The 20,183-nt window shown below is 38.7% G+C and overlaps 4 protein-coding genes across 4 annotated transcripts in view; all 4 read left to right on the top strand.

The window, feature by feature from the left end:
• Positions 1-3,497: 3,497 nt before the first annotated feature.
• Positions 3,498-20,183, top strand: part of LOC122836606 (protocadherin alpha-C2-like) — a 189,162-nt gene continuing 172,476 nt past the window's right edge. Inside the window, exon 1 of the mRNA XM_044126265.1 lies at positions 3,498-5,998. Within this exon, the coding sequence (XP_043982200.1) occupies positions 3,644-5,998 (2,355 nt within the window). The 5' untranslated portion in view covers positions 3,498-3,643. The remainder of the gene's footprint in view (positions 5,999-20,183) is intronic.
• On the top strand, positions 8,606-12,138 carry LOC122836623 (protocadherin beta-6-like). Its single transcript, XM_044126338.1, has 3 exons — positions 8,606-8,653; positions 8,761-9,276; positions 11,914-12,138. Exons 1-3 carry the CDS (start codon positions 8,639-8,641, stop codon positions 12,001-12,003), a joined length of 621 nt encoding a protein of 206 aa, XP_043982273.1. The 5' UTR covers positions 8,606-8,638; the 3' UTR covers positions 12,004-12,138.
• Positions 13,350-15,794, top strand: LOC122837023 (protocadherin alpha-8-like). The gene has a single exon (XM_044127077.1). It carries the CDS (start codon positions 13,380-13,382, stop codon positions 15,792-15,794), a length of 2,415 nt encoding a protein of 804 aa, XP_043983012.1. The 5' UTR covers positions 13,350-13,379.
• On the top strand, positions 16,850-20,081 carry LOC122837416 (protocadherin gamma-A11-like). Its single transcript, XM_044127771.1, has 2 exons — positions 16,850-19,438; positions 20,059-20,081. The coding sequence occupies exons 1-2, from the start codon at positions 16,996-16,998 to the stop codon at positions 20,079-20,081; spliced, it is 2,466 nt and encodes an 821-aa protein (XP_043983706.1). The 5' UTR covers positions 16,850-16,995.

The raw sequence follows: 20,183 nt of genomic DNA on the forward strand, positions 1-20,183 counted from the left end.
AGCTGTTTGTCAACAGACATGATGCTCTTAAAATGGCAAAATGACAATATTTTTCCTGAGTGAACTTGTCATTGCAAATTTTACTACGATGCTTTGCTAATTAGAGGCAGTGAATCTCAATATTTACCCACAGGTCAAAGGTAAAAGAAGTGAACCAAACATCAGTAACATGTCAAGGTTTTTCCAGTTTAAATATTTCTAATGAAGCCAGTGACAATTGAGCACGAGGGACAGGATGTGCAAAAAAGGACAGAAACCAAAGGAGCCAGCTGAAATATATTAATATGTAAATAGCAATGCTGCTGCTTTTATCAAGTTCAGCTGGTTTAACATTCACTGATGTATTCTAAAAATGTTTTTATTACGTACCAAACAGAGCAGAACGATTGGTTATAGTCCTATTTATTTTTATAAGACCATTGAAGCTGTAATCAAGAAGAGAAAAGAACACCAGCCACTGCCAGCTCCAGCTGCCTCTCATCAGACTTCTGACAAAGGACTCAGCATAATAATCAACAGAGTTGTCCAGAAAGCCAAGCAGGACTTACACAGAGCTGCAAAGGTCCTGGAGACAGCAGGTAAAGTTTTCACGTTAAAATAAAATGTGGAAACATTTTGTGTGTGGCCCTACTCCTCTTCTGTACCCCAACCCCAAGATTATAAAACTTTACAGTTTAAATATCTTATAAGAATTCACAGGTAAATATTTGAAATACATTTGGGGGATTAGAAATGTATCTCTTATGACTCTTTACGGTATTTCCTTTTGTTTCTTTAGTATTTAGAAATGGTGATAATCATCTGAAGAATAAATACATCGACGTTTGTTTGAATAAGAAAACCTCATTCAAGTTTTGTTAACAGACGCTTACAATACATAATTGTGTATCTATTTGATTAACAAAAGAGATAAGTACTTCTTAAGCATCACGAGTCATGTAAAAATATTTACCACCGTTTCTTTTTCTTAACTATACGGTACAATGAGCAAGTGTTTTTATTGTGTGCTCTCACATGACCTCACCTCCAAAGAGAGATGACATCATGCCAGAAGACACTTGAAACAGACACACTGAGTGAGACACAGACATTTACACAAACATACTGCTTTCAGGTCAGCTGAGGTCACTTACAGTCACTGCAGCAGAACTGATAACATTTCTTGCAGCATTTTAAGCACCTGTGAACTCCTAACTAAACCTTGGTAGGTTCGATTCAGCAATATTTGCAGAAAACCCTAACGAAGGTAAACTACATGTATTTATTAGCTTTAGTTTACAATTTATGATCAAGAGAGGTTAATTTAACAGTTCATAGCGTATGCATCTCTGCTCCATAGACAGATCAGCACATACAGCAATTCAGCAATGTGTAACAAAGCAGCGGAACAACCACCAGCTGGCACTAGTAGGCTAACACACTTACATTTCCACCACGTGTCTGTAAATGCTAAATTAGGCGTGTCATTTCAAAGGCAGGCAACCTTTTGTAGTATAGAGAAGAGAGAAAACTAATTTAAAAAAAAAAGTGTGAAAAAATTGTCTGCTTGTCTTTTTCTGTCTATGCAGAAACATACAAAATTTAACACTTTTTTCCTCCCCCTTTTTGCATATGTTTGTCCATACTGTAGAGTCTTTCATTCTTATTTTTTCAGTTTGTTTATTTATGTTTCAATTTACCTTTAACTTTCTGATGGTACACCTGAATTTCTCCACCGTGGTGGAATAAAAGACATCGTAATAATTATGTTTGTGTAAAAACCTGCTTGGATTTAGACGCCAGCAGAAATAACAGCGCCAGCATCCCTCCCCCTCCTTCTCTTTTCCCCTGCGTCAGCTTGTCTTTAGCACCACGGTCAGCGACCTGTCTAGAGGAGCTGCGTTGCCGTGGTAACGTGCCCCGTTTAGCTCCCTTTCTACATGCAATTTAGTATTCCTACATGTGCCCCACCCTCATTTGCACAGCGTCTATGCTGTTCTTTGACTTCAGATGAACAAAGGGTCTTCAACCACCGTTGTTGTCCTTTGAGTGTTAACTAAAATGGTGTGCTTTGATTCGAGCTGCTATCACTGCTGCAGCAAGAGTGAACAAAAATGGCGGCAGGAATGTGAGGACGTGGTGCAGAATGCTGCAGAGCCTGTGCGTGCGCACGCACTCTCGTGGTCCACATTCAGAATCATTAAGTAGCAAAAGGAGGTGGGAGGCATGCGAACAAAAAAAGAAATAAAAAAAAAAATATGGAGGTCACCTTGATCACTCTGCTGTAAGGACCAAGGTTGTGGTTTTCTCATCTGTCGGTATACATTATGTATTGTATATGCGCCAGAGAAGCTAAAAAAAGAAAAGAAAAAAAAAAGAGAGGAGAAAATTACAACAGGGCGGTGTTCACCATAGCTGCATTTCAAGTTTTAAACCACACGATGTCGTTGCTCACCTCAACAAAACATTGAGGATGGTGGGAGTGTGCGGAGCTAACTCCACTACAGACGGATAAATTGAGAATGCAAATATATTTCAAAAGATGTCAGTTAGATACGACATGGTATACATGTTTATATTATGTATAAACAGTTGCTGGAAGAAAAATAGGTATAGAATAGAGTATACACCTAAACTATTCGCAACTGAATTACTGGGTTCCGGAAATTTGGGCTAATTATCTATTAAAGTTATGAACTTTACCTCCTGACTTTTTTTAAAATTATTATTATTATTATTAAAGTTATTTTAAATTAGTTTTTAACTATGTGGATTATTTGTGGATTTTGTCTGCTTTGATTTACACTGGGTGGATTGTTCAACTAGTTTTCTGGCTCTTTTGAACCTAACGGGACCTGGCATGTAATTAGTCAAATCTACGACGGGAAAAAAGCCATCAGCAGGATTTCAGATGTTTGTTTGATGTACTAACGAAACAAATATTTGTGCATTGCATAATGCACAAATATTTGTGCATTATGAGATACGTTTATGTTTTATTTCTTTTTTTTTATTTTTATTTTTTATTGCGAGCCCAGTTTCTATCTTAATGTTTGTATATATTATTTGGTTCTCAGGGTGGTTGTACTGATTCAGGTGGAAGATTTAATAAATAACTGAAATAGCAGTTATTTATTACAGCAGGACGGCAATTTCAAGACCGTGCAAAAGGCAACAAGATAAAGACAAGAACCCGGAATATGTGTTTTTAACTTTATGTCAAAGTGGCACAAAACACTGAAAGTTCAGTTTAAAACAATTAATGTTCCAACACATTAAACATTTAAGTTAAAAAAAAGTGCATTTTTCTTTTTTTTTTTTTTTTTTTTTTTTGGCTCTCCTAATTTTGTTGGAATATACTATATTCTCAGCAAAATGTCAGGCTAAGCTGGAAGGAACCATCCCGCCTTCATGGACAGTAGGTGGAGCTGATGCACTTAATTTGAATGAGGTAGAAAATGGGCATCTTTCTTTTCATGTGTGCTCAGCAACAACCTTAAGAGACGGTTTGAAAGGACGGAATAAAGCACCTTCCCTCTTCTGCTAAAATAATTGTTTACTTGGGATTTATTGCTTTTTCTTTATTCAAAAGAAATTTATCACCAAGAAGGAATTTTGTTGAAGGATTTAGGGACATTCACTGAAAGACACATTTTCAGAAACAATGGAATTGACGGACATGAAAAAACAATGGATGGATGTATGGACTTCGTTTTGTCTGGCGCTGATCATTATGAAATTTGAAGGAATTTCATCTCAACTCCGATATTCTGTCCAGGAGGAATTAAAATCCGGGACCCCAGTAGGAAATGTAGCCAAAGATCTTGGTTTAGATCTAGGAAAACTGGCGGACAGAAACCTTCGCGTCGTATCAGCAACAAAGCAGGATCTATTTAAGGTAAATCCGAGAGATGGCGTTTTATTAATAAACCACAGAGTAGACAGAGAAGAGCTTTGTGCAAAAACCGTTCCGTGCGTAACAAATCTTAAAGCTGTTGTCGAAAATCCTCTTGAAATGCATCAGATCATGGTTGAGATTCTCGATGTAAATGACAACTCACCCAAATTTCCAGAGGAAAACTACACACTGGAAGTGTTGGAGTCCGCTATTGTTGGTTCTCGATTTCAGGTGGAAGGAGCACACGACTTGGATGTCGGGTTGAACTCCATAAATTCATATAAGCTGAACAATAATCAGTATTTTCGGCTGGATATGGACGCCTTTGGTGAGGAAGGAAAGGTTCCTTTTCTAGTACTTCAACGCTCTTTGGACAGAGAACATACTCCTCAACACTGGCTGCTATTAACAGCGACCGATGGAGGAAAACCAGCAAAATCAGGAACTATGAATATCACAGTCATATTATCGGATATTAATGATAACGCGCCGGTTTGTGATCAACAAAAATACACCGCGACAATAAAAGAGAACGCCCCTGTCGGGACGTTCCTCTTAACTATAAGTGCATCTGACTCAGATGAAGGTGAGAACGGTGAGGTCGAATATTCTCTGAGGAGTAAACATCGTGGGCCATCGTCCGAGCAGTTTGAGTTGAACAGCAAAACTGGAAAATTAACAGTGAAAGGACAACTGGATTACGAAGAAAAACAAATGTACGAGCTTAAAGTTCTGGCATCCGATAAAGGTTCTGTTTCTCTCTCCACGCAATGCAACGTGGTTATAAGAGTAGAAGACGTAAATGACAACCAACCAGAAATAGACATTACGTCCCTTTCCAGTCGTATCCCAGAGGATGCAGCACCTGGAACCGTGGTGGCGTTGATGGACGTGACAGATCGTGACTCAGGTGTGAACGGACAGGTGGTGTGCAGCTTGTCAGATTCTTTACCGTTTGATCTAAAGCCATCACCTGATGGGCAGTCGTACTCTTTAATTACAAAGGACTACTTAGATAAGGAAACTAGTCATATGTATAACATTACAATAACAGCGAAGGATTTAGGCAGCCCTTCTTTGGCATCGACTAAGCTGATACAGGTAGACGTGCTAGATGTAAATGATAACAGCCCTTTGTTCACTGACAGTCCTTATACTTTTTATGTGCCTGAAAATAACAAGGCTGGACTGTCTATTTTTTCTGTGACAGCCACTGATGCTGATGGAGGTGAAAATGCGGTAGTTACATATTTCCTTAACCGTAAGAGTACGGGTTCCTCTGTAACCTCCTTTTTAAATATAAATGAAGCCGATGGCACAATATCAGCTCTGAAAAGTTTTGACTTTGAAACTCTGAAAACCTTCCAGTTCCAAGTTGTCGCCACTGATTCTGGGACTCCGTCACTCAGCAGCAACGTCACAGTGAACGTGTTTATTCTGGATCAGAACGACAACGCTCCAGTCATCCTGTATCCACTCAGCTCCAATGGTTCTGCTGAAGGTGTGGAGGAGATTCCCCGTAATGTGAACGCAGGACACTTGGTGACTAAAGTCAGAGCCTATGACGCTGATATAGGATATAATGGCTGGTTGCTGTTTTCACTGCAGGAAGTTACTGACCACAGTCTGTTTGGTTTGGACCGCTACACTGGACAGATCAGAACACTTCGCTCATTCACAGAGACAGACGAGGCTGAACATAAACTGGTCATACTGGTCAAGGATAATGGCAACGTTTCACTCTCAGCAACAGCTACTGTGATTGTTAAACTGGTGGAACCAAAAGAGGCTTTTGCAGCTTCTGATGTTAAAAGTGCAGCGATGGATGATGACGATGATCATGTGACTTTTTACCTAATGATCACTTTGGGTGCAGTTTCAGTTTTATTTATCATCAGTATCATCGTGCTGATTGCAATGCAGTGCTCCAAATCCACAGAATATACTTCTAAATATCTCCAAGAGACTAATTATGATGGGACACTTTGTCACAGCATCCAGTACAGATCTGGAGACAAACGGTACATGTTGGTTGGACCCCGGATGAGTATTGGATCTACTATAGTACCTGGAAGTCATGCAAACACACTAGTGCTACCTGACAGGAGGAAGGCGTGTGAGGTAAGACATGATTTCTGTTTATGTTTTTCAGTCATTGAAGTAGAGAACAGTTTAAACCTGCTTCTGCCAATAGAATTAGAAGAGGTCGTCAACATTATTTTTGTTAATATTTCATTTTTTTCTGATGTTTAATTGAATGTTGTTTTCTTAAGTGTACTTTTAATTTCAGGTTATATTTTGCTGACTTGTTCTTGCGCTGTCCATGGTCCTCAAATTTCTGGTTTCGAAAAACTTGATTCGACATTTTCTTTGTCTCGGAAAGCAACACTCCACCGCATTTTCCTTACATATATAGTACAAAGGGGTATATGGAAGTACCATTGTTGGTATTTTGCGTGTAAATGAAGATTTTTTTTTCTCGTTCGGAGGGATGTGAAGCATGTAGTTTCAAAATTGATTCTGCCTTAGCTAAATTAATTTGATCAGAACATTTTAATATTTGCAATATGTTTAAATTTATCTTCTAAAATGCGAATGAATGAATGAGTTTAAAGTTTTTCGTAACATTGTTGCAAATCTCACTTGTTGAGTTATTGTTATTCCTTTCCACAAAGAGACCCGGGAGCTTTTGGTTTGGATTTAGATTGAATGTCCTTTGCGGATGCGAGTGGAAAAGTAAAAGAACAACCTGGTTTCATGTATTGTTTTTTCTTTGCCACTTGGTGTCAGTGTGGCCTTGACCATTCTTGTGCGCCTTGTTTTTAAAAAGCCTCTTCCTCGTTTGTGTCGATGTATTAAACAGAAGTGGTGTGCGGACGAAATGTTCATCGCAGGAGGGTTTCTGTTTAAAAACTGAAGATAGCAAGTCCTTTTCACGCAGAAATCTTTAAAACGACATTTAGAATGCTTTTGTAACAAGAAAGCCTCAATGGACATCGGATATCTGTGTTCATTCCTAAAGAAATATGTCACATATTCGTGTCGCAATGAGAGAAGGAAAACAAAGGCGCCGGCTGAGCTGTTGGTGGTGTGCTGGGATTTTTCTGCTGTGCTCTGTGGATGTGATCTTGGGTCAACTGAAGTACTCCGTTTCTGAGCATGTCAGTGTCGGATCCACGGTTGGGAATGTTGGGAAGGATTTGGGATTGGACCTCGGCACTTTGGCGAGCAGACGATTTCGCATTGTTTCTAACTCAAATCGCTCCCTGTTTGAATTAAATCAGAATAATGGAGTGTTGCACGTTGCGCAAAATCTGGATCGGGAAGAGCTCTGTGACGGAACAAAGGTTTGTTTGATAAACCTTAAAATTGTTGTCGAAAGCCCACTGGAAATACATTACGTTAGTGTAGAAATAATTGATATCAATGACCATTCACCGTCTTTTCCTGAACCCGAGCAGCGACTGGAGATAGCAGAGAACACTCCTCCAGGCACTCATTTCCAGATTCATGCAGCTAGAGATCCTGATTTTGGCTTACAATCAGTTCGACTGTATAGATTGGGTCAAAACGATTACTTCGATATTCAAGTTAAAGAAAGCGAGGAAGACAAAATACCATTTTTAGTGCTTAAAAAGCCTTTAGACCGAGAAGGCAAATCAGAGCATCATTTAGTATTAACGGCTCTGGACGGGGGCACACCATCACGATCTGGAAAACTTAATTTAACTATAACTGTATTAGATGCAAATGATAATCGTCCTGTGTTCAGTAACGATATTTACACTGTCTCTTTAAATGAAAACGCTCCACTAGGAACAATCGTAATCAAAGTAAATGCAACAGATTCAGACGAAGGCCTGAATGGTGAAATTGAGTACACCTTTGGAAAAACACAAAAGAAAAAGGTGTATGATATATTTGAGTTACATAGTATCACTGGTGAAATTCGAGTAAAAGGAAAAGTTGACTTTGAGGAAACAGAGATATACAGATTAGATTTGCAAGCTTCAGATAAAGGCCAACCGCCCTGGACAGGCGAAAGTCGAGTTGTGATAAAATTAAAAGACTTTAACGATAATAAACCTGAAATTGAAATAACATCATTGTCCAGCGAAATACCAGAGGATTCAAAACCTGGCACTGTTGTGTCGCTTATCAGTGTCCGAGACAGAGATTCGGGCATGAATGGAAAAGTTATTTGTAAAATATCGGATAATGTGCCATTTGATTTGACACCATCTGTTGAAGAGAACATGTACTCTCTAGTTACAAAGGGGCGTTTAGATCGTGAGGCTGAATCTTATTATGACATCACCATAACCGCTACTGACTGTGGGGAACCCAGACTTTCAGCAGCAAAGACTTTGCAAATTCATGTGTCAGATATTAATGACAACAGGCCAGTCTTCAGTCAGAATCCACTTGAAATCTATCTAGTAGAAAACAATGCACCAGGTGTGTCGGTCATTTCTATAACTGCATCAGATAAAGATGTGAACGAAAATGCAGCAATAACATACAACATTAGGAAAAGCGATGGGATTCGTGGTGATGTGGTTCATTTTTTTAACATCCATTCCGAAAACGGACAAATATCTGCATTGAAAAGTTTCGATTTTGAAAGTAGAAAAACTTTCCAGTTCCAAGTTGTCGCCACTGATTCTGGGACTCCGTCACTCAGCAGCAACGTCACAGTGAACGTGTTTATTCTGGATCAGAACGACAACGCTCCAGTCATCCTGTATCCACTCAGCTCCAATGGTTCTGCTGAAGGTGTGGAGGAGATTCCCCGTAATGTGAACGCAGGACACTTGGTGACTAAAGTCAGAGCCTATGACGCTGACATAGGATATAATGGCTGGTTACTGTTTTCACTACAGGAAGTTACTGACCACAGTCTGTTTGGTTTGGACCGCTACACTGGACAGATCAGAACACTTCGCTCATTCACAGAGACAGACGAGGCTGAACATAAACTGGTCATACTGGTTAAGGATAATGGCAACGTTTCACTCTCAGCAACAGCTACTGTGATTGTTAAACTGGTGGAACCAAAAGAGGCTTTTGCAGCTTCTGATGTTAAAAGTGCAGCAACGGAGAATGAGGATGATCATGTGACTTTTTACCTGATGATCACTTTGGGTGCAGTTTCAGTTCTATTTATCATCAGTATCATCGTGCTGATTGCAATGCAGTGCTCCAAATCTACAGACTATACTTCTAAATATCTGCAAGAGACTAATTATGATGGGACACTTTGTCACAGCATCCAGTACAGATCTGGAGACAAACGCTACATGTTAGTCGGACCCCGGATGAGTATTGGATCTACTATAGTACCTGGAAGTCATGCAAACACACTAGTACTGCCTGACAGGAGGAGAACATCTGAAGAGGTAAGGCAATTATTTTATTTTAACCTTTTTTATTTTATTTTTTAATTTTTAACGGATGTTTGCTTTTTGTCATCGTTGTAGCCAAGGTTTTCATATTTCCCTCCCGCACCAAATTCTTTTAGCTTGTACATTTGAAAGACCGTAGGATTTTCGAGAAATTGTTAGAATTTTTTCTATTATTTTTTTCTATTACTTTTAATGAACATCTTTTCCTCCTCTCTTAGAACTAATGTACAATAACCCATGTTTTGGTCTTTTTGAATGGGTTGAATGGAAAACAAATTTTTGTTGCGCTTTGTAGTGATTAACGAGTCTATTATCTTATTTTAGCGCGTGACCAAAAATATTTATATCACATCTCTTTATAACTTTGCTGATAGTTATAAACGTTAGCATAGATTATTATTATTGTTATTATTATTGGCAGTATTATTCTCATGTATTCAGAATGATTGCCTATCATTCTGAGTATATGAAAAGTATCACAAAGTTTTGCTCATTTTTTACTCATTAACTGTATAGTTTTATGAGATTATGTAGTTGACTTTAAAAAAAAAAACATTCCGTGCCAACGATTAGGACACGTAACCTAATAAATGTGCAATAAACAATAAAAACGTCTGAAACATATGGGCATAGACATACAATTGAATTAAATGAATGTCTGTAAACGATAAAAAAACATGCTTAGTGAAAACGATTAAATAAAGTTATATGTCACAAGCTTTCGTGATAAAGTGTCTTGTTATCGGTCCACAAGGTGTCAGTATCATATCAGCATAAATTGTGGTGTTATAGTGTTAGCCCTGCCCATCGCATAAAGGCTCTCTTTCAAGTGGACGCTTTCTTTAAATACATATATTTGCCATCTTAACCACTGCGTGGATCGGTCAGAATGGAGTCTATGCCAGCGTGATACTTGAACACCAAGGCATTTTTTCGTGTGTAATGAACTGTGATTGGATATTTTTCTTTTTTAATCGTGAAAGGTACGATGGGAGCAGGAGGACAAAGCCGGGGAATATGGTCTTGGTGGGTGGCTCTCGGTTTTTCTGTAATCCTCGGCTGCATGCAGCTAATTTCAGCACAGATAAAATACTCAATTCCAGAGCAAGCGAATGTGGGATCTGTTGTCGGGAATATTGCAAAGGATCTTGGTGTGGACATCTCTACGTTGGAGGAGAGACAGTTCCGTATTGTTTCAGGAGCCGATGATGTTCAGTTTAAAGTAAATCCAAACAATGGCGCTCTGTATGTGCATGAAACAATCGACAGAGAGAGACTCTGTGAGAGCATTTCCCCATGTATGATTAACCTGAAGATAGTAGCAGAAAATCCGATGGAAATACACTATGTTGGAGTTGAAATCACTGACGTAAATGACAATTCACCGATCTTTCAGGAGAAAGAAAAAATATTCGAAATTTATGAGTCAACTCCGCCAGGAAAACGTTTCCAGTTACCCACTGCTCAGGATCCTGATGTTGCGCTAAATACGGTGCGTGTTTACAAACTGACCCAAAACGAACATTTCAGTCTACAAATCAGAGAAAGAGGAGAGGATAAAATCCCATTTTTGGTTTTGCAAAAGTCTCTTGACCGAGAGAAAAACAACGAGCACAAACTGATTCTGACAGCGTTAGATGGTGGAAATCCTCCAAAATCCGGAAGCCTAAATGTTACAATAACTGTCCTCGATTCAAATGATAACCATCCAACATTCAGTCAAGAAGTTTACTCGGTGACAATTTCAGAAAATGTAAAAGTTGGTATGGGTGTCATTGCAGTTAATGCGACTGATCTGGATGAAGGTGTAAACGGAGAAATTGAATATATATTTGGTGGTGAACTTGACCCCAAAATATATGAAACCTTTAGTTTAGATAAAGTCACAGGTGAAATTAGCGTAAAAGGAGCAATTGACTTTGAAGAAGTTGATGTGTTTAAGTTAGATGTTCAGGCATCAGACAAAGGACATCCTCCAATGAGCAGTGACTGTCGGGTGATCATCAAACTCCTTGATGAAAATGACAACAGACCGGAAATTGAGGTCACATCTCTTTCCAAGCAGGTCCCTGAGAATTTAAAACCTGGTACCGTAGTTTCTTTAATCAGTGTTACAGACCAGGATTCAGGTTTAAACGGTAAAGTCATATGTAGCCTTTCTGACAACCTGCCGTTTGATCTAAAACCATCGTTTCAGGATAATATGTACTCTTTAGTTTTGAAACAACATTTGGATCGAGAGTCCGTTTCTCATTATGACATCACCATGACAGCTACGGACAGTGGTCAGCCTCCTCTGTCTACATTTAAAACTCTGAGTATTGATGTGTCAGATATAAATGATAATGCACCGGAGTTTTTATATAACCCTGTTGAACTGTATTTATCAGAAAACAACGTGCCGGGAAACGTAATATTTTCTGTTTCTGCTTCTGATAAAGATGAGGCTGAAAATGCGGCTATAAGTTATCATTTAGTCCGAGATGTGGGAACCCAGTCTAAAATTATTGCGTTTCTAAACGTTAATTCAGAAAATGGAGAAATAGCCGCACTTAAAAGTTTTGACTTTGAAACTCTAAAAACTTTCCAGTTCCAAGTTATCGCCACCGATTCTGGGACTCCGTCACTGAGCAGCAACGTCACAGTGAACGTGTTCATTCTGGATCAGAACGACAACGCTCCAGTCATCCTGTATCCACTCAGCTCCAATGGTTCTGCTGAAGGTGTGGAGGAGATTCCCCGTAATGTGAACGCAGGACACTTGGTGACTAAAGTCAGAGCCTATGACGCTGATATAGGATATAATGGCTGGTTGCTGTTTTCACTGCAGGAAGTTACTGACCACAGTCTGTTTGGTTTGGACCGCTACACTGGACAGATCAGAACACTTCGCTCATTCACAGAGACAGACGAGGCTGAACATAAACTGGTCATACTGGTCAAGGATAATGGCAACGTTTCACTCTCAGCAACAGCTACTGTGATTGTTAAAGTGGTGGAACCAAAAGAGGCTTTTGCAGCTTCTGATGTTAAAAGTCCAGCAAAGGATGATGACGATGATCATGTGACCTTTTACCTAATGATCACGTTGGGAGCTGTTTCAGTTCTATTTATCATCAGTATCATCGTGCTGATTGCAATGCAGTGCTCCAAATCTACAGACTATACTTCTAAATATCTGCAAGAGACTAATTATGATGGGACACTTTGTCACAGCATCCAGTACAGATCTGGAGACAAACGATACATGTTAGTTGGACCCAGAATGAGTATTGGATCTACTATAGTACCTGGAAGTCATGCAAACACACTAGTGCTGCCTGACAGAAGGAAAACATCTGAAGAGGTAGGCAATTTAAACCTGTTACTATTTAGATAAATATTTCATCTTGCTGCACAACCCCTACTTCCTATTTTATGCATGTAAAAATGATCTCTGAAAAGTTGGGGTATCTTCCAGGGTGCTGAAATCAAAGTACTTACTTTTCTATATCTAGATCTGATAACTGTCTCCTAACAATCCCTCTCCATATGTTTCCCTTATCAAAAGAAATCTATAAATAGTTTTTCTTTGTTTCGGCCCAAAACAAACTTTCTAAATTCACCTTTGCTTTTGAAAAATGCATTTCTACTATCATACCCTTGTACTAATGGGTGATGTGGTTTTAAGCATTTTGTTTGGCTATGTTCAGATTAGTGATCTGTTTAAATACGTTTTTATATGAATCATGAATTACACCTGGGACAAAACTGCTAGTTTGAAAAAAAAAAAAAATCCTACATATATACATTGTGATGGTAGTCCAGTGTGTTTTGTCATGTGAAGTAGTCCTACTTTTTTTTTTTTTATAAGACATAATACTACACTACATCCAACACACAATGAAATAACATTTTTGGTCAATGCATTTAAAATGATGCACTGGATAAACTCAGGGTGTCACTGCAGCATTGTGAAACACTGGCGTTCCTTCCTCTTGAAAGCTTTTGTTTAGCACGTAAAAGTCACACATCGGGTTCGTGGTTTGCTTTGTGCCTCTTTAACATGTTCAGTGGAGACATGAAGGTCTTATTTTTGCCATTTTATTATTGATGATATGTCTACAATTTGCGATAGGACGATGGGGATCTACAGACGTAGCCAAAGACGGAATTGTGGTTCGCTTTTGCTTCAAATATTTTTTTTGTTTTTTCTCGGAAAGCGGGCATTTGCTCAGATTCGATACGCAGTTCCAGAAGAGGTGAAAGAAGGATCAATTGTTGGAAATGTCGCCAAGGATCTTGGTCTTGATGTTTTATTGTTATCCAGCCGACGTTTTCGTGTCGTCACCGGATCAAATGAAGCATTGTTTGAGGTGAACCAGGACACCGGGGATCTTCTTGTTCATAAGAAAATCGACAGAGAGGATCTGTGTCAAGGGAGTGGTGCGTGCTTAATTGACCTAAAGATTTTAGTCGAAAACCCTTTGGAAATGCACTATGTGGTTGTGGAAATCGCTGATGTAAATGATCACTCGCCTAGCTTCCCTGAAAAAGAGCAAGAGTTTGAAATATTTGAGCAAACATTACCAGGGGCCAGATTTCAGCTGCACGCTGCTCGTGATCCTGATGCAGGATCCAACTCTGTTCGCAATTATGTGTTAACACCAAACGATCACTTTGAATTAGATATTCGTCAGAGTGATGATGATAAAATACCATTTTTGGTGCTGAAAAAATCCCTCGATAGAGAACAAAGAACGAGTCATTTGTTACATCTAACAGCGGTCGATGGTGGTAAACCTCGCAGATCAGGGAGTCTGAATATTTCTATAATTGTTCTTGACAGTAATGATAATCGTCCAAAATTTAGTCAGGAGACATACGAAATTGAAATACAGGAAAATGTTCCAATTGGCACGTTGTTGTATAAACTAAATGCGACGGATCCAGATGAAGGCGTAAACGGTGAAATTGAATACAGTCTCGGAAAAACACTTAAGAAAAACGTTTACGAAATTTTTGAACTTGATAAGAAAACAGGAGAAATAAAAATCAAGGGAATGCTGAACTACGAAGAGAATGACGTTTATAAACTGGATGTTGAGGCAACAGACAAAGGAACGCCTCCGTTAAAGGCTGTGTGTCGAGTAAATGTAAAGATAAAAGATATGAATGACAATCCGCCTGACATTGAAATCACCTCCGTGTCAAACACTGTGTCTGAGGACGCAAAGCCTGGTAGTGTGATAGCACTACTTAGTGTTACAGATAAAGATTCTGGTCAAAATGGAAAAACAACACTAAGCATATCCTCAGATGTGCCTTTCGAACTAAAGCCATCTTTTAAGGAAAACATTTATTCAGTGGTGACGAAAGGCATTTTAGATCGGGAAGAGGTGTCTGAATATGATATTATAATAATAGCGACGGACTGCGGCGACCCCCCACTGTCGCATATGAAAACAATAACAATACGGATATCTGATGTAAATGACAACAGTCCCATTTTCCTCCAAAATCCATTGCTATTTTATATTCCAGAAAATAAACCCGCTGGCATGTCAATATTTTCTGTCAGTGCCACAGACAAAGATGAGGATGGAAACGCGGATATTTCGTATAAAATAGCGAAAGAAGGAAGTAAAAAAGACATTTTGTCATTTATAAACATAAACGCTGAAAACGGACAAATATCGGCGCTAAAAAGTTTCGACTTTGAAACGCTAAAAACTTTCCAGTTCCAAGTTGTCGCCACTGATTCTGGGACTCCGTCACTCAGCAGCAACGTCACAGTGAACGTGTTCATTCTGGATCAGAACGACAACGCTCCAGTCATCCTGTATCCACTCAGCTCCAATGGTTCTGCTGAAGGAGTGGAGGAGATTCCCCGTAATGTGAACGCAGGACACTTGGTGACTAAAGTCAGAGCCTATGACTCTGATATAGGATATAATGGCTGGTTGCTATTTTCACTGCAGGAAGTTACTGACCACAGTCTGTTTGGTTTGGACCGCTACACTGGACAGATCAGAACACTTCGCTCATTCACAGAGACAGACGAGGCTGAACATAAACTGGTCATACTGGTCAAGGATAATGGCAACGTTTCACTCTCAGCAACAGCTACTGTGATTGTTAAACTGGTGGAACCAAAAGAGGCTTTTGCAGCTTCTGATGTTAAAAGTGCAGCGATAGATGATGACGATGATCATGTGACTTTTTACCTGATGATCACCTTGGGCGCAGTTTCAGTTTTATTTATCATCAGTATCATCGTGCTGATTGCAATGCAGTGCTCCAAATCTGCAGACTATACTTCTAAATATCTCCAAGAGACTAATTATGATGGGACACTTTGTCACAGCATCCAGTACAGATCTGGAGACAAACGCTACATGTTAGTTGGACCCAGAATGAGTATTGGATCTACTATAGTACCTGGAAGTCATGCAAACACGTTGGTGCTACCTGACAGGAGGAGAACATCTGAAGAGGTATTGTTTGTTTTAACTTCTAATATAAGATTGTGACAAAATCCAATCTAAACCATTATATTTAGAAATGTAAATGTGTCCACTGCTCTACATGCCCCAGTAGTTTCACATTGTTTTGATTTGAAAAATTGAAAACTCTTACTCTTGACAAATATTTTCAATTTTATTCAAATGAGATATATTATACCAAGATATGAGTATTTATTTTCCATAATACAATTTATCTACTTAACTAAACCATAGTGCGACCTAGAAAAATAAATGAACGGCAGTTCAAACTGTAAGTGGCTGTTTGATCATTCTTGACTGAAAAAAGATTAATTTATTTCAGCTACCAGGCATATGGTGTGGCTGGATTTCATTATGAATTTCATTTTCACTTTTAGTATGATATTAAGTCCCTCGGATGTCATTTAATTAATTTTTTTTATTTTACTTTTTGCTTTGCTTAATTTACATATTAGGTGTGTTTATTAAACAACTAAGATTATCTTAAGAGCCATTATATAATTCTTCACTTTAATGTTTTATTTTTGTTTATATTAATTTCGTTGCGTTTTGCTGTAGCAAAAAGTATTTCAAGTGTAGATTTCGATATTTAAAAATAGTGAGGAATAACTTCGAGGATATATGATACAAGATCTGTGTTTAGATCAGGTTAATATAATAAATTTATAACAAATTTCACTTTTCACCGAAATTCAGATATATTTTTTTTATTGTCATGAAATATGTATCCCGTGAACAATTTTTGCACACATTAGGATCACCAAATTAAACAAACCGCAAAACGTTTGCAGTTATTCAATTCAACTGAACTTCAAGCAGTTACAAACTGATAAGGCTTTCTGTGATTTCAAAAATGTTATTGTTATGGCTGTTCAGAATTCTGTTTCGTAAAACCTTGTTTATTTAAAGTGGAAACAGCGGTATGCGTCTATTTTATTTATTTTTTGTAGAAATATTGTAGTGTGCTTAGTCCACTAGGTGTCAGTGTCATCTCAGGATAAATTGATGAGTTATAGTTGGCCCTGCCCTTCACAAAGGTTTTCTCTTCACCAGAAAGGAGAGCTTACTGAAGGAGAAAACGTTGCTGCGTTGTATAAAATTGATATGACGTAAAGGCTTGTTACATTATAGTTCCAAAAAAATTGCGAACGTACAATGTGCTTGGAGAACCTGTGAGAAGAGTTTTTCTTTTTAAATTATTATTACTTACCATCCCTGAACTGGAAAGATGAGACAAAAAGGACAAAGCCGAGGATTACAGGGTTGTTGGGTTGCCGTCTGCGTATCTTTGATGCTGGGCTGCTTTCCGGGGGTTTCAGCCCAGATAAAATATTCAATTCCAGAGGAAGTAAAAGTGGGATCTGTCGTTGGAAATATCGCAAAGGATCTCGGGCTGGACATCAACACCCTGGGAGAAAGACGATTTCGAATTGTTTCGGGAATAAGAGACGGTCAGTTCGAAGTCAACCAGAACAATGGCGTATTGTATGTGCACCAGAATATTGACAGAGAAACTCTTTGTGAAAACATTTCGCCTTGTTTGATGAATTTAAAATTGGTAGCTGAGAATCCCATGGAAATACATTATGTTGCAATCGAGATTTCGGACATAAACGATAATACACCATCTTTTCAAGAGAATGAAAAGAAAATTGAAATTTCTGAGTCCACTCAGCCAGGCAGACGTTTCCAGTTACCAACTGCTCGCGATCCAGATGTTGCTGTTAACACTATACGTGTGTACAAATTAAGCCAGAATGAACACTTCGGTTTACAAATTCGAGACAGAGGAAATGACAAAGTACCACATTTAGTTTTGCAAAAACCTCTCGATAGAGAAAAACATAATGAACACAAATTGATTCTGACAGCATTAGATGGAGGGAATCCTCCAAGATCAGGAACTCTAAATGTCACAGTAACAGTCCTCGATTCTAACGATAATCATCCCGTCTTCACGCAGGAGGTATACTCAGTAATATTACCAGAAAACGTAAAACTGGACACGAGGGTAATTACTGTTAATGCTACTGATCAGGATATTGGTTTAAATGCAGAAGTTGAATATTTTCTCGGTGGTGAACATGACTCTCAAATACATGACATGTTTAGCTTAGACAAGGTCAGTGGTGAAATCAGAGTAAAAGGAGTCATAGATTTTGAAAAATATGAAGTTTATAAATTAGAAATACATGTAAATGACAAAGGAACACCTCCTTTGGGTGCGGATTGTACCGTCCTCATCAAAGTGCTGGACGAAAATGATAACAAACCTGAAATCGAGGTCACATCTCTTTCTAAGCAGGTTTCAGAAAGCTCCAGACCGGGCGCTGTGGTTTCCTTAATCAGTGTCACAGACCAGGATTCAGGTTTAAACGGTAAAGTCATATGTAGTCTTTCTGACAACCTGCCTTTTGATTTAAAACCATCGTTTCAGGATAATATGTACTCTTTAGTTTTAAAACAACATTTAGATCGAGAGTCAGTTTCTCACTATGACATCACCATAACAGCTACTGACAGTGGTCAGCCTCCTCTATCTACATTTAAAACTCTGAGCATTGACGTGTCAGATACAAATGATAACGCACCACAATTTTTATATAATCCAATTGAACTTTATCTGACAGAAAACAACGTTCCTGGGAACCCAATATATTCCGTCTCTGCTTCTGATAAAGATCTGGACGAAAATTCAGCTGTAAGTTATCATTTAGTTAGAGAAGAAGGAAGCCAATCAAAAATTATTGCATTTTTAAACGTTAACTCGGAAAATGGAGAAATATATGCGCTCAAAAGTTTCGACTTTGAAACTCTGAAAACTTTCCAGTTCCAAGTTGTCGCCACTGATTCTGGGACTCCGTCACTCAGCAGCAACGTCACAGTGAACGTGTTCATTCTGGATCAGAACGACAACGCTCCAGTCATCCTGTATCCACTCAGCTCCAATGGTTCTGCTGAAGGTGTGGAGGAGATTCCCCGTAATGTGAACGCAGGACACTTGGTGACTAAAGTCAGAGCCTATGACGCTGATATAGGATATAATGGCTGGTTGCTGTTTTCACTGCAGGAAGTTACTGACCACAGTCTGTTTGGTTTGGACCGCTACACTGGACAGATCAGAACACTTCGCTCATTCACAGAGACAGACGAGGCTGAACATAAACTGGTCATACTGGTGAAGGATAATGGCAACGTTTCACTCTCAGCAACAGCTACTGTGATTGTTAAACTGGTGGAACCAAAAGAGGCTTTTGCAGCTTCTGATGTTAAAAGTGCAGCAAAGGATGATGAGGGAAATGATGTGACTTTTTATTTGATGATCACTTTGGGCGGAGTTTCCATTCTATTTATCATCAGTATCATCGTGCTGATTGCAATGCAGTGCTCCAAATCTACAGAATATACTTCTAAATATCTGCAAGAGACTAATTATGATGGGACACTTTGTCACAGCATCCAGTACAGATCTGGAGACAAACGCTACATGTTAGTTGGACCCAGAATGAGTATTGGATCTACTATAGTACCTGGAAGTCATGCAAACACACTCATGCTGCCTGACAGAAGGAGAACATCTGAAGAGGTAAGAGTTAGAAAAGACGACTTTACATGCATGTCTCGCAAGTGTTTTACACTCTCCATATGTTTAAACCTTAACTCCAGTATGGGTGCTTACTTATGTTATGATAGTTGTTTTGTGTGTGATTTTACGAATTGCTTCAGAAAAAAAAATGTAGATTTTTTTTTGTCTCAATTCCTCAAGTTAAACCAATTTATTATTTATTTTATTCCTAATGTTCCTGACACGATAATAAGCACTGAGTCCCAATCGAACGGTCTTTTCAGCACTTCCGCCTGGTTTGCATTTTTCGTGCTTTTTTTTTTTTTACCAGCTTGTTCTTACGTGATATGCACAAATGAACAATAAAAAAGGTAATTAGTCCGAGTCCGACCGGTTTTAAAGCGTATTTTTAATTAAATAAATATAGAAAATTTCCACCTTATGAACGCTTGCCAATGTCTCTTGTCTAGCTAACGATGGTTTCGTTTCTTTTTCACTTTTAATTTGTTACATGCTGCTTGTCATCCTTCCCTTCGATAATTGCTTAACCCAATTAACTTTCCTGCTAAGGTTTTTTCTTTCTTTCTGGCCTGTTTGCGTGTGCGCGTGCGTGCGTGCGTGTGTGTGTGTTTATTTTAAAGAAGCTTTTTACAGCTTCGCTGGATTAATTTTTGCTTCCCGATTTGTGTAACAAGATATTGCATTTATTATTTCACCATTCCAAAGTACCCTCTAGGTGTCAGCAGTAGGCCTATTCTAAGAAACCAGACAAAGCTCGCTCCAGAGGTCTTTTGTTTCACCCGAAAGGAGGAGGGAAGGTATCAGATCTGGGTTTGCCTCTCGATTCCACT

Source organism: Gambusia affinis, linkage group LG09, assembly GCF_019740435.1.
Source record: "Gambusia affinis linkage group LG09, SWU_Gaff_1.0, whole genome shotgun sequence".
NCBI lineage: Eukaryota > Metazoa > Chordata > Actinopteri > Cyprinodontiformes > Poeciliidae > Gambusia > Gambusia affinis.

Excerpts from the sequence above, each read along its gene's own strand:
- LOC122836623 (XM_044126338.1), top strand. Across the intron at positions 9,277-11,913 it reads GGAGGAGAACATCTGAAGAG|CAGCAACGTCACAGTGAACG; the intron begins GTAAGGCAATTA and ends TCCGTCACTGAG.
- LOC122837023 (XM_044127077.1), top strand. The coding sequence starts at position 13,380 with ATGTCTACAATTTGCGATAGGACGATGGGGATCTACAGACGTAGCCAA.
- LOC122837416 (XM_044127771.1), top strand. The coding sequence starts at position 16,996 with ATGAGACAAAAAGGACAAAGCCGAGGATTACAGGGTTGTTGGGTTGCC. Across the intron at positions 19,439-20,058 it reads AAACCTTAACTCCAGTATGG|TACCCTCTAGGTGTCAGCAG; the intron begins GTGCTTACTTAT and ends ACCATTCCAAAG.